A 13,788-nucleotide genomic window follows, 5' to 3' on the forward strand; every position below is an offset into this window, starting at 1 on the left:
TATACCATGTATTTTATAGTGATAGTCTTATTTTATTCTCTCTGATCATCTCATTTAGAAATGCTGTGACCTCAAGTAGGTAGCTCAACACCTCTGTGTGTTTACATGGTAGTGGTGCTCCCCTCAGCTTTCCCTCACAGGACGAGTCTCACATTTGAGTTTAGTCAGAATATAATGTAGGAAGGTCAGTACCACTAGGGTTCTTTTTTTTTTTTGCATACCTTTTCCTTGAAAATATTAATATTTTTATTTTTTATATTCCAAACAGGGTGAATTTAAGGTGTCAGAGAGGTACCTCACCATGAATGACTTGACAACAGCCCTGGAGGGGAACAGGGTGAGGGAGATGTTTGGCTCTGGTACAGCCTGCGTTGTTTGCCCAGTTTCTGATATACTGTACAAGGGTGAGGTAAGACTATTTCTTCACCTCCTGTCATTTCCAAGCATTTGCTTATAATTTAAGCCTTTAAATGTGTAAATGAAATGCTAGTTGGACCCAAGATGCAAAGGATTTTTTTTTTCTTAATATGACTTGGCAGTTTGTCCCAAGAAACCTATATTACCAAATTACTTACTCTCATCTTTCCAGTGATCTTGTGTGCACGCCAATCTTGGGGGGAGTCAGCTTCGTCCTCAGACAAGTATCATATCTGCCTTATGTCAGTGTAGGGATTGGAAATGTGCCAGTAAGTTACACTCTTATTTCTTTGTAATAGCTCACTAAAAAAGTTCTACGGGTAGTTAGGTTTCAATTTCTGGCTTCCAAAAGGACTTCCAAACTACTGGAGGAGTAAATAGGCATTTGAGGGTGCCAGGGTGGCTCAGCGGGTTAAAGCCTCTGCCTTCGACTCAGGTCATGATCCCAGGGTCCTGGGATCGAGCCCCACATCGGGCTCTCTGCTCCACGGGGAGCCTGCTTCCTCCCCACTTCTCTGCCTGCCTTTCTGCCTACTTGTGGTCTCTGTCAAATAAATAAATAAAATCTTAAAAAAAAAAAAAAGAAATTCATTTGAATGATCAACTCCTACATTTATTATTATTATTATCTCTGCTATTGTCATTACTACTCAGACTATTTTATGAAAAATTTTCATTTGGCAAAGTTGGCACACATGATAAAATCCTCCAAAAGGAATTCATTCATTTAGTTGGGAGAAATTTTCTCCTCCCAATAAATTTAGTATGATTTAGTATGTGGTATTTTCATTCTTGGGGGGATTATGGGTTTTGGGGTTTGGGGGGGTTTGTTTTGTTTTGGGTTTTTTGCTTCCCCTTTATGACAAAGCTCCAATATTTTTTTTTTTTAATTTTAAAAGATTTTATTTATTTGAGAGAGAGAGAGAACACAAGCAGGGTGAGGGGCAGAGATAGAAGCAGACTACCTACTGAGCAGGGAGCCCGATATGGGGCTCAATCCCAGGACTCCAGGATCATGGCTGGAGTTGAAGGCAGACATTTAACCGACTGAGCCACCCAGGCACCCTGAGCTCTGATATTTAACATCATCGTCTTATAGCTTAAATGCATGTGGGTATTATTCTTAAGTGTGAATTGGCTTAAATTAGTCATATTAAAAATAAATTAATAAATAAAAATAAATTTGGTTTTTAAATTTAGTGTAATTATTTTTCCTTAAAAGAAAGGATTTTCTTTTCTGATTTTAGTGGTGGCTGCTTCATTGCTTGAAATTTTCAAACGTGATTGTGAGGAATGACTTTTGACATGATTCCATCTATAGATTAATCATTTCAATGGAGAAGAATTGAATTATTATGTATCAATACTTACACGGATTATAAAGCTACTGTTTCACATTTTATTATGGTAGTATCTAGGTACATGCATCATTGGCCTGCTTTTTTAATAAACTTAAGTTGTCATTAAGTCAGATTTTTTTTAAGTCCAATTATTTCACCTCTAGAAATAAGAAGTTGATAAAGTTCGATGCATTTTTAATAGGTTTGTGTCCAAGGGCATTCATAGCTAACAGGTACATCTAATTATCCTGTTATCCCAAAAAGTATAAGAAGAAAAGTGGCAGCATGGGCTCTGTGTGTTAAAATCAGACTATCAAAAGCCTGTAAGCCAGTAAGGGCAGGAATGGGCATGACTCAGATATAAATTAGGAGCATGAAATCTCTCAGCACCCAATGTGACCATGCTGTCCAGCATTGTGGAGGTTGTGGCCCTTGGAGGTCTGACCTTGAACAGACATAGGTTTAGTCTTTTGTGAAGGCATAGACTTGCTTCAATTTATGTTCCCGCAATGATTTGCTTTAATTTGTGGCAAAATATTTTTGAGTTCTCATCCCGTGCTGGAAGGGTTAGATGAGGAGGCCAGTCATTCATCCTACAGGTTCTCAGAATCCTGAAAGGAATAGGATTCTTTATGTCTCCCCACTATTTTCGGTTCTCCTAGTTTCTCTTTGGTTCCTCACATCAGCCTAAAGACTGGCATATAAACCAGTTGTGCCCTAAAATCCCTTGGTAGACAAGAAACAACCTGTAATTGGCTAGTTTGTTTTTTTTTTTCTAATTCAGAATAAAAAAGAGTCTTTGGCATAAGGAGGTAGTCACGTTATCATGGTGCCATTCCTTATCTCAGTGGATATTGGATCCAATAGAATTGCTCAGTGTCTTACTTACTGGCACCGTCCACATGGATATCCTCAAGTTATACTGCATGTGGTTTTCTTTTGTAGACCATACACATCCCAACTATGGAGAATGGCCCAAAGCTTGCAAGTCGGATCTTGGACAAATTGACAGATATTCAGGTAAGGGCTTTCTCTTAAAATGTCATCTTATTTCAACCAGATCTTAAAGCCAAATCATGTATCAGTGGGAAGAAGAGAGTAGTAAGCACTGCCATTTGGGGTTAACAAATTAAGTTTGTAGAATTAAAGCACAGAAGAGGGATGCCTGGGTGGCTCAGGTGGTTAAGCAGCTGCCTTCGGCTGAGGTTATGATCCCAGTGTCCTGGGATCGAGTCCCACATCGGGCTCCTTGCTCGACAGGGAGCCTGCTTCTCCCTCTGCCTCTGCCTGCCTCTCTGTCTGCCTGTGTTCGCTCGCTCTCTCTCCCTCTATCCCTGACAAATAAATAAATAAAATCTTAAAAAAAAAAAAAGAAAGAAAGCACAGAGGAAAACAATCGCCTGTGCTTCCAATGCTGGAATATAACCATTGTTAATTTTCGATGTCTCAGCTTTCAGTATTTTGTGTTTATATAGTTTTAGATACTTTTCCTGACAAAATAGGGTCATACATGATTTTGTCACCTGCACTTTTTTTTCCACCTAGTAAATCATTTGCTTTTTTATATCAATAAATTTCTCAATTCCTTGTATAAAATGTAATTGAATTCCACTATATGGATGCACCACAACTTTTAAAGAGGTATTATTATTGAACATTTATGCTGTTGACAGTTTTAAACTGTTATGAACAGTGCAGTCTTTGATCATTTCCTTAGGATAAGTTCTTGAGATTTTAACTTTGGGTCAAAGAGTGTGTATGTGTGTGTATTTTTAATACTGTTAACCTTGTTCTGTTTATGTTTTTCTGAGCAACAGTTTACAGTAGTGTCTCATTAGACAGTTAAGCCTATTTCCAGGCAGGCATATCAAGAACCAGGTAGTGAATGCTGGGTCATATAAAAGAGATTTTTTAGTAATTTGCGAACACCTTACAAGTTGTTGAAGGTTTCTCTTGAGCCCAGATAGCATCACTGCCACTCACTGAACATAGCCAGGGGACGCTGAGATTTATACTGAAATGTGAAATAAAGTTTGATAATTTGGGTGACAGTCGACAGTGCCAGCGCTTCAGCATAAAAGTTAGTTGGCAAAGCAGCAGACCCCTCCAGAGTGAGGTCCTAGGATAGTGATAAAAATGGTATTTTTGGAAGACTTACTCAGCAACATTTATGCAAAATTAATAATATTAAAAGGTAAGAATGATTGTGGTTTTTGAATTAATGAACTATTGCTCTTCCCCTCTTCCGTGAAGGCTATTAAAAGGAATATTCCATAAATGAAATAAATATCTTAATATTAGGAGACATATAATTTACTGAGTTGTTTTTTTACTCTTGTATATAGAGATAATTTGGAAGGAATTAAGTACAAATTTAATGAAAAATACTTAGATGTTTTAGTTATCTTTTTTTTTTTACAGTTATCTGAGTAAACCTGATGAAAGTAGTAAGCTATTAGTGTTTTCGTCAAATAAAAAACATAAGTAGAACAAAAAAGTTTATAATTGGCTATACTACAGAAGCATTTATCCACAACAGAAGTTGAAAGATTTTTAAGAGGGGAGGTAGTGTCACTATGGTGATAAGAAAAGATCACTTTGGAAAATTTTCTGGAACAAGTTGTATATAAGACAATGTTTCATTCTACTGAAATTAATACACAAAACAAGAGATTTCAGAGTCCCCTCTTAGAGATGATATGGGATACGAAAAGTTACTTAATTTGATTTGGTTTAAAGGATTATAAGAAAAGGAAAAGAAGTTGACTAGGATGAGGCGAAAATCAAGCTGTATTAAACTTGAATTGGAAGAAAGATCTAAGCAGAGGTGTTTGATGGACGTAGTCCTGAAGCTTTAGCTAAGGCAGGCAAAAGTGGAAGTGTGTGTCATGCCCAGTGAGATCGTGACAAAATATATGCATCCAAACCCTAAAGTATAAGGAAGCGAGAAGCCCAAAGACATATTTTGGGGGCAAGATGACAAGCCATTACAAAAGTTCTCAGAGGATTTTTAAAGTAAGATTAGGCCTGAAATGAATGTTTTAATTCGTTCAGTAAATATATGTGTGGAGCAAACATTATGCAAGAGGCTCTTGTAGGTACTGGTGATGTAATAGTGATAAAAGGGATAAAAAAAATTAGAGATGTCTAAGCTATAGAAAGACAAATATTCAGCTTAAATGGGAAACCACATGAATATGTTTAAAAATAAAAGATATATATGAAGCGAGAAAGAGAAGAAACAACATTTTCCTCTTACCTGTATATATTCTCTATAATACCTGTGGCTGAGAAGAAATTAATAGGGGCACCTGGGTGGCTCAGTCATTAAGTATCTGCCTTCAGCTCAGGTCATGATCCCGAGGTCCTAACATCGAGCCCCGCATCAGGCTCCTAGATCAGCGAGAAGCCTGCTTCTCCCTCTCCCACTCCCTCTCTCCTGGCTTATGTTCCCTCTCTCACTGTCTCTTTCTCTCTCTCTGTCGAATAAATAAATAAAATCTTAAAAAAGAAATTAATAATTTCTCTTTTTACCATAGGTAGTAAAGTATAGTGGTAATAACACTAAAAACTAATGATACACTCAGAGCTCCTTAGCAACAAGGAAAGAAAGGGATACATGAAGTAATACAATGATTCTAAATTAAACCACAGACCAGAAGGACCAACTCTTCTCCAAATTGTTAAGTAACAAAGGACCATCCATTCAGAACCTAAGACCACATCCCTTTTCAATTATTTTATGCCTGTGAGCATGGAACCTAAAGTTTCAAAAGTATCCTCTTATAAGATGGCAAATTGGTGCTGTCAACGAAGCTACGGGTATCTGTTTCTCTCCAAGAAAAATAACTTAAGAGATTATTGAGGAGAAAAGCATAGAATTGTATCATGTTTTATTTTTGATCTCTTTGACATTACATGGAAACGTGGCCATTTCCTACAAAGTGCTCTGGTAAATTGAAGAAGAGGAGAAAAACAACAACCAAAAAACCCTCAAGATTCTTGCCACTGTGACCTGGGGGGGTGGGGTGGGTAGGGGGAAATTCCTCTTAACCACAGATTTGCTTTTCATTTAACTTGTGTATTTCTGTATCTGAGTTAGAACATCTGAGGTTAAGCATTCATTGCATTTGGCTAATTTTCCATATAATTCCATGGGTTTTAGATTGCCCTAAAATACCTCTTGTGAGAGGAGCATTTCAAATGACAGTCTCTTTTTTTCTTTTTTTAAGCAACAAACAAAAACACATTTGTGTTACTTATTTTTTTTAATCTTGAAATCTATATATTTTTAAAATTTTTTATTTTTTTCAGTGTTCTAAGATTCATTGTTTATGCACCTCACCCAGGGCTCCATGTATGTTCTCTCCTTAATACCCACCACCAAGCCCTCCCAACTCCCCACTCCAAAACCCTCAGTTTGTTTCTCAGTGTTCACAGTCTCTCATGGTTTGTCTCATGGTACTTAACCAGACTTAAACTTGGAGAACATGAGCCATATTGCCAATATCTCTTCTCTCCCATGCCTCTTGGCTAGTCTGATTTCTCACCATCATATTCACCTATGTGCCTGACATTTGGGGTCTTCTCTGTTCTCCAATATGCTCTGCTCTCGGCTGCTTCTTCCTGCCTTTCTCTACCTTCTACAGTCTTCCCACTTGAGAAGTTATTGGTTGTCCTTCAAGACACAGACCCTTGAGGAACCTTTAAAATCTCTTTTGAACAACATCCCTCTGCCCCAGTACAAACACCTATTCATCCATTCAAATATTACTTCTTCCTCCAGCTTCCATAGCAACTGGAATGATCACATATGGCCTTTAATTTATATTTAACTAGTCACACACTTGTCTTTGTTCCAGGTTGTTTCAGTGTAAGCACTGTTTTATTTCCTTCTCGTAACCCCGATATTCAGTGCGGGGCCTGGGCTACAGTATGGACTCCGGGGTGCTTCTGGCATCGATGAATGAAGGAATGAACAAGTGAGAGATATACCAGACAAATACTGAAGAACAGAAATGTGTTGCTCTTGTATATTAACACATTCTGAGGAGAGGTGGGAGGAAGGTCTTGATTGATACCAAATTACTTTTTCAAGAGAACTTTCAGAGGTCCTGATTTTAGATTTTTTTTTTTAAGTGAAATACACATACCAAGACTGCTATCAGGATCAGACACAAGCTGGACGCTGGGTCTTAGGTATCAGGACGGTGTGTTCGCGTAACTACCAGTGCTGCTCTTGAGGGTTTAGAAGGTGGGGAGTAGGGATTGCAAAGACCTGAGAGGTGAGGTCCTAAGTAGATAAGGAAGAGGAAAGCCCAGTGAGATAGGAGCAGGCTCTGTATTGATTGGAGGCCACCAGATGGAACTTCTTTTAAAAATCTGTTTTCCCGGGGCGCCTGGGTGGCTCAGTGGGTTAAGCCGCTGCCTTCGGCTCGGGTCATGATCTCAGGGTCCTGGGATCGAGTCCCGCATCGGGCTCTCTGCTCAGCAGGGAGCCTGCTTCCCTCTCTCTCTCTCTCTCTGCCTGCCTCTCTGCCTGCTTGTGATCTCTCTCTGTCAAATAAATAAATAAAGTCTTTTTTTTTTTAATTAAATAAATAAATCTGTTTTCCCCATTAGTGACTACAGCTTTGTGGAATAAGTGACCATTTAGTGGTCTTGCATTTTTTTTGTTTTCAGTGGAACAGCGTGATAGTTTTTAGTTCCCTCCCCATCACTTGCCCTTGCTGATGTCCTGAGTTGTCCTCCTCTTTGTATGCATACTAAGCGAACAGGGCCAGATTGCCTTGATGACTCATCCCTTGACCAGCTTCCCAGCCCCTGCTTGTTCCCGACTACACACTTCTCCATGTTCCAGGATTACAGAGCTTTGCAGGCCACTGAATAGGATTTAGAACAAGAACAGCAAATTGTTACCTGGGGGGTAGCCCCCATTATATTTTTATTGGCATCGCAGAGAGTAAATGCATGACACATAGATCGCCCTTTCAAGTTGCTCAGAACTTTCTGTTGAAGGTAAAAGGCATTTTAGCAAAGGCCATCTACTTATTTGCCATATGTATGTTGAATGGGAAGTAACGAACGTGTTGTTAGTCATGTTTTGGTGTAGTGTTCTTCCTGGAATTCATGAAAGGTGAAATTTCTGCACATCACATAGTTAGGATCAGAATGTCACCACGCAGGCTCAGTCTGATTTGCCGTGTTGCTTTAACTTCATCTTGGATTCCAGTGAACAAAGTCAAGTCAGTGTGACTTAGAGTAGACCTGCCAAATGTTCAAGGTGTTGACCTGTACTGTGGTTTTATAATCACCCTGATGATGCAATAAGGACAGCCTTGCCCGGGCAGGCATATGTGTTCTTTCTCCCCCTCTGGACACCTACTTCTGAGAAAAGAAGATAATTTCTATTTTTTTTTTAAGATTTTATTTATTTATTTGACAGAGAGAGATCACAAGTAGGCAGAGAGGCAGGCAGAGAGAGAGAGGGGGAAGCAGGCTCCCCGCCAAGCAGAGAGCCCGATGCGGGGCTCGATCCCAGGACCCTGAGATCATGACCTGAGCCGAAGGCAGAGGCTTAACCCACTGAGCCACCCAGGTGCCCCAAGATAATTTTTATTTCTACTAAAATTTGTCTCCTCTGCTTTTGACTTATTTTGCTTTGAAAAATTAAATTGAATAATTTATCATCCAAATGAAAAGTTTGATTGCTAACTGCCTAGGTGTAGATATTATAAATGACCTGTATTATCACCTCTTGGATGCATCTCAGAATGCTGTAATTTTACATAAAAGCATAAATTACAGGAGTCAAGGGGTAAATCTTAGTATGATTATGTAGGTTCTTGGAGTGATATGACCTATGACTCATTGTAATCAAAATTGATTTTTGACTGTTTATAAAACTAAAACAACTAATTGGAAGCAAGTTTACTTTAACTGATGAGATTCAAGATGAAATTATGGTGGGCATGAATCACGGTAATATAGATCTGCTAAAGTGTCAATATGATGACACTCAATTGTTATTAACGGCGTGTCTAATGTATTAATAGGAATCCAAGTACGAGAAATAAAACATATTTTGATCGTAGCTTAAATCATGTTGGCACCATTTATCAATCAAGCAGAATTTGGGAATGTTTTATCCAGCATTCATCATGAATCAGCAGTTCATAGTGGGAAGCTGTACTCTTTAAGCAACTCTTTCTCATAGGGATTCAGCAAGTCACTTAGAGTCATTGGGCTTCCTTCATTCTTCTTTTTCTGTATACCAGAAGATTGTAAGTAGACCCATTCTTGGCTTCCAGGATTTTTACCAACAGATTCTGCTCTTTGAGGTCTCTAAAGGTCTTCAAGAGGAACATAGCACATAGAGTGTGTAACATAGAAGAAATAGCAGAGGCAAGAGCCCTCGGCTTATGATTTAGAGTTTTCTAGAGCCATTTTAATGTCATTATATGTAAAATGAGAACATTGGCTTAAAAAGTTCATTGCTCTTCACACTTGATATTTTTTTAAGACTTTATTTTTATTTATTTATTTGTGAGAGAGGGAGAGAGAGAGGAGGGTCTGAGTGGGGGACGAGCAGGGGTAGAGGGACACACAGACTCGTGCACTGAGCCCAGAGTGACGCAGGGCTCAGTCCCACAACCCTGAGATTGTGACCTGAGCCAAAATCAAGAGTCAGACCCTTAACTGACGGAACCACCAGCACCCCCACACTTGATTTTTAAGCAGCAATATTTTCTACAAAAGAAATATTTCCTGGAATCCCAATATACAAAGCCAATCAAAGTGGAATTGTTCTGAAGTAAAAATCCAGAGCCCTGCTTATTTGACTCATCCCCTGCATATTTATTTATTTATTTATTTATTTATTTATTTATTTATTCATTTATTTTAAAAGTTTCACTTTTGAGTGATCTCTACAACCAATATGAGGCTTAAGACCCCAAGATCAAGGATCACATGCTCTACAGACTGAGCCAGGTGCCCCAAATCCCCTATACTTTAGAGGATCACTAAAGTTCTTCCCAATTCAGAACTTCAAATGTTTTGTATGAATTTCAACTGAACTTATATTAGGACTGAAAGGCCAGTTCATGTGAAAAGGGGACATCATGTGAGTGATTTAGGCAAGCACGTGGTGGCAGACATAATGGCTTGCTACTCTGGGTGGTGGGGAGAGATGCTCCAAGTCCGTCTCCACACACGTGGTTGTGTGAACATGTGGTGGGAATTCCAGAGAGTAGCCAAGAACACAGAATTTGGTGTGAGAGAGACCTTTGGCTAGAGTCCGGGCGCGACCATTTGCTAATTGCCTGAGTAGGTTTTTTAATCTCCCTAATACAGTTTTCTTATCCATAAAATGAGATTGATAGTCGCACCTGCTCTCTGCAGTTGCCATGAGCATAAATTTAGTATTAAGTCTATAAAGCTCTAGCGAAATAAGTCAATCAGAGAAAGACAACTATCCTATGATCTCCCTGATATGAGGAAGTGGAGAGGCAACATGGGAGGTTAGGGGGGTAGGAGAAGAATCAATGAAACAAGATGGGATTGGGAGGGAGACAAACCATAAGTGTCTCTTAATCTCACAAAACAAACTGAGGATTGTGGGGGGAGGGGTGTTGGAAGAACGGGATGGGGTTACAGACATTGGGGAAGGTATGTGCTATAGTGAGGCTGTGAAGTGTGTAAACCTGACGATTCACAGACCTATACCCCTGGCGATAAAAATACATTATATGTTTATAAAAATTTAAAAAAAATAAAAGAATGACATTTAGGATCACAGGCAGAGGGAGTAACAAGCTGAACTAAAAATAGAATTTTTGTTTTTTTAAGTAAAGAGACAGTTATTACCTCTAAAAAGCAAGAGTATAGGGTGAAGTAGAGGTAAATTTTTACTTTTCAGATTCCATTATTGGTAGAGTTTGTGTTTGAATGTTATTTTTATAGCTATTATAAAGATAAAGGAGTGGGAACCCAATGATTATACAATATTCATAGTCGCATAGCTGTTCGAAACCTGTTAACTGTGTAATTTGTTTACTTAAATTTGGTGTAGTAGACCAGATCATCATTACATTCAAATCAAGTTTACACAAAATAAATAGTATTAAAATGAAGCATAGAAAAAGACTTACAACTATAGTCAAAGTTCTATTTGTTTTTAAAGTATTTAATACAATAAAATTCCATTTCAGTTAAAAAAAAAAAAAGTCTATAAAGCTCTTGGCACCATTACCTTTCCAGGCAGTACTTGCTCAAAGAGTGAGAGTTCATTTACACACAGGGATGTTGAAATGAATGCATGAAGGAAAGAACAAATGAATCAAAACTATCTTTCTACTTCTGACATCGGGAATATCTTCATTTATTTCAGTTTTAAGTATATGAAAATTCAGGTCTGTGAAAGCAAATCACTTGCTAATGCAAATAATCAAATTTTGATTGCGATGTAGTTCCATAACTTTTGAAGGAATCAGAAAAATTGGAAAGTTAACATAACACAAACAACTTTAATTTCGAGAACAGAGCTGCTGTTCAGAGCCACAGGGCTTGTCCAAATAATATTTTCCTCTGTGAACACAAAACACTCTTGAGAAAGGGGCTTTTAGAGCAGTGACTCTCAATCTTAGCGTCAGAATCACCTGGAAGTGTTGGCTGAAGCCTGGTTGCTGGGACCCACCCCCAGACTTTTCTGAGTCAGTGAAGTCTGAGCTTGGGTTTAAAACAAGTTTCCTGGTGATACTGATGCTCCTGGTCTATGGGATACACTTGGAGCATCACTTCTTCGGAGTAAGGACAGGAATTAAATTTAACTCAGCTACTTTATTTGGACAGCAGAAGCTAAATATGGAATGGTAATAAAAAGGCATTACTTCAAGACCTATACCAGCTATAAGTTCTGAGTTTAAAAATTTGTGATTCTTTCCACATATCTGATGCTTTCTCTCTAATCCTATTTTTAATGTGAATATGCTTTTAATGTTCAAAACAGGAGCATACCTGTTGTACAATGTTGGTGGTATTAATGAGTTGGAAAGCGATTTCTGCACTGTTAGCTTTTTGCACTTAAACATGTTTTCTTGCTTTTTTGTTATAGTACGGAAGAGAAGAGAGCGACTGGACAATCATAGTGTCGTGAATGGAAAATACAGGATATCATCTGTGTGCTGTTGAGACAGACTGTTGCAGCTGAATTACGACAGATTTCTTTAGTTACCTGTTTTTAGTTGTGCATAGTATAGTTTGTATTGTCGGTGTTACCTGGGTGATTGTTTCCTCATGCTAGAGAAGACGAATTGCAATCAAGAGCTATTTTGTAAACTTGGTAGCAGAAGCTTACTTTACCTTCTCTTGGAAAGATGATCATGTAAGCCATATAGCATAGAATTTTCCTCAATAATCGTAGTGCCTCCCTTAATACTTTACTCAGATACACCTGTATTTGTTTATTCCTTAGCATAAGTTACATTTTCCTCAACCAAATGAGTTTGTGTTTGAAAACTGATCTGAGTAAATTTCCTGGGTAACATTTCCTATGATGTATCTTCATCTTCAGAAAATGGTTCGGTTTTTGGTGTTTTTTGTTGTTGTTGTTTGTTTGTTTTTTATAATTAAGACTTCAAAAAACTAGTTCTCTGCCCTTCACATTTTGTTTGCAGCCCCACCCCACAATGTCCATCTCAAGGTAAATCTCTCCCCTTCTTCCTGATGTTGTCACAGTCTGCTCCAAGTTCTCCTTGTGCAGAGGCAAGACCTGTGCACATTTCCACCATTGCCCTTTCTGCGGTGTGTTGTAATTGGCTGTTTGTCAGGCTCCAGTACAAGACGGAGGGTCTTGTGTCTGAGAGATCTTTGCGGTCCCCTGCCTGGCACATAATAGATACTCATTAAATAATGAATAACATTTAGCTTCTATAGAAGTGTACCACCTTTGTTTCTATATTATGAAACCTCTTTATTAGAATTCATGGTTGATTCTGACATTGTGCACACGTACCTCATATTTGCTTTATTAGAGATACTCAAAGGCCTAGCTTGTTGGAGGGCTTATTTCGTATTTGAAAACTGTCTTGAAATTGAAATAACAGCTCCAGCAAGGTCATGCTATCATACCAACCAAATGGAAATGACATTTGTTAGGTGTTAAGTACAAAATAAATCCTCATCTCTAGCTTTTCGGTACAAAGCAAAGAGGTATACTTTGCTTTTTTAGGTGTTCATTTCTGTTGAATGGGGATTGGATGATCACGTGATTAGGGCCCAGGGAGAGCAATTCTAGATGTTATTTTCCTCATTTAGGAGTTGTGAGTTAGAATTGATTCCTGGTTTATCTAGGGGAAAGTCAGATCTTGCTAGAAAACATTTACCCTTGGAAGGTCAACTCTCAGACATTATATTCTGGTTTCCCTCAGTTCTAATAACTTTCATCTTGCTGATCATATTTCATTCTCTTTTCAGAGGAAGGGAAAAAAAAACATTCTAAAAGTTTGATGTGTTAGAAAAATTTCCTTAAGGCATTTAGCAGAACATAGCAAATGGGGCTTTGATTCTTTTCCAAGACTTTCGGCCATAGGGTCCTTTTAGATAGGAATGGTAAAATGAAAATTAGGAAAGTATAAGATAAAAAGGAATAGTAAAAATATCTTTTGGGGGGCTTTTAATTGGTGAACTGAAATCTTGGAAGAGTCTGTTCTTTTCAGGCCTCAAGTACTTTAACTGTCCTCTACACACATTCACTGAATTCTAAGGGTATGCACTTGCCTTGGCTAAATCCCGTGACCTCATTTTTAACTGAGTAATCCAGAAAAGACTTAAAGGTAATTCTAACCTGTCAAGTAGCACTTAATAACTAGACTCACATTTCTATGACAAACGGAAATCATTTGTTTGCCATAAATACATTTTATACTTTGCATCTCTAAATTTAGTATGGCAACACATGTCCGTCGTAGAAGTTAGAGAACAATATGTCTTGACATTATGTCTCTATAATTTCTTTCATCAAACCTTAAGA

General features: G+C 38.2%; 1 protein-coding gene across 3 annotated transcripts in view; it reads left to right on the plus strand.

Annotated features, from left to right (window-relative positions):
* Nucleotides 1-12,404, plus strand: part of BCAT1 (branched chain amino acid transaminase 1) — a 108,020-nt gene extending 95,616 nt beyond the window's left edge. For all 3 annotated transcript variants that reach the window (XM_059402803.1, XM_059402802.1, XM_059402804.1), the window contains exons 9-11: nt 269-409; nt 2,703-2,777; nt 11,872-12,404. In XM_059402803.1, coding sequence (XP_059258786.1) covers nt 269-409; nt 2,703-2,777; nt 11,872-11,913 — 258 coding nt within the window. In that variant the 3' untranslated portion in view covers nt 11,914-12,404. The remainder of the gene's footprint in view (nt 1-268; nt 410-2,702; nt 2,778-11,871) is intronic.
* The last annotated feature ends 1,384 nt before the right edge of the window (nt 12,405-13,788 follow it).

This window comes from Mustela nigripes, chromosome 6 (genome assembly GCF_022355385.1).
Source record: "Mustela nigripes isolate SB6536 chromosome 6, MUSNIG.SB6536, whole genome shotgun sequence".
Classification (NCBI taxonomy): domain Eukaryota; kingdom Metazoa; phylum Chordata; class Mammalia; order Carnivora; family Mustelidae; genus Mustela; species Mustela nigripes.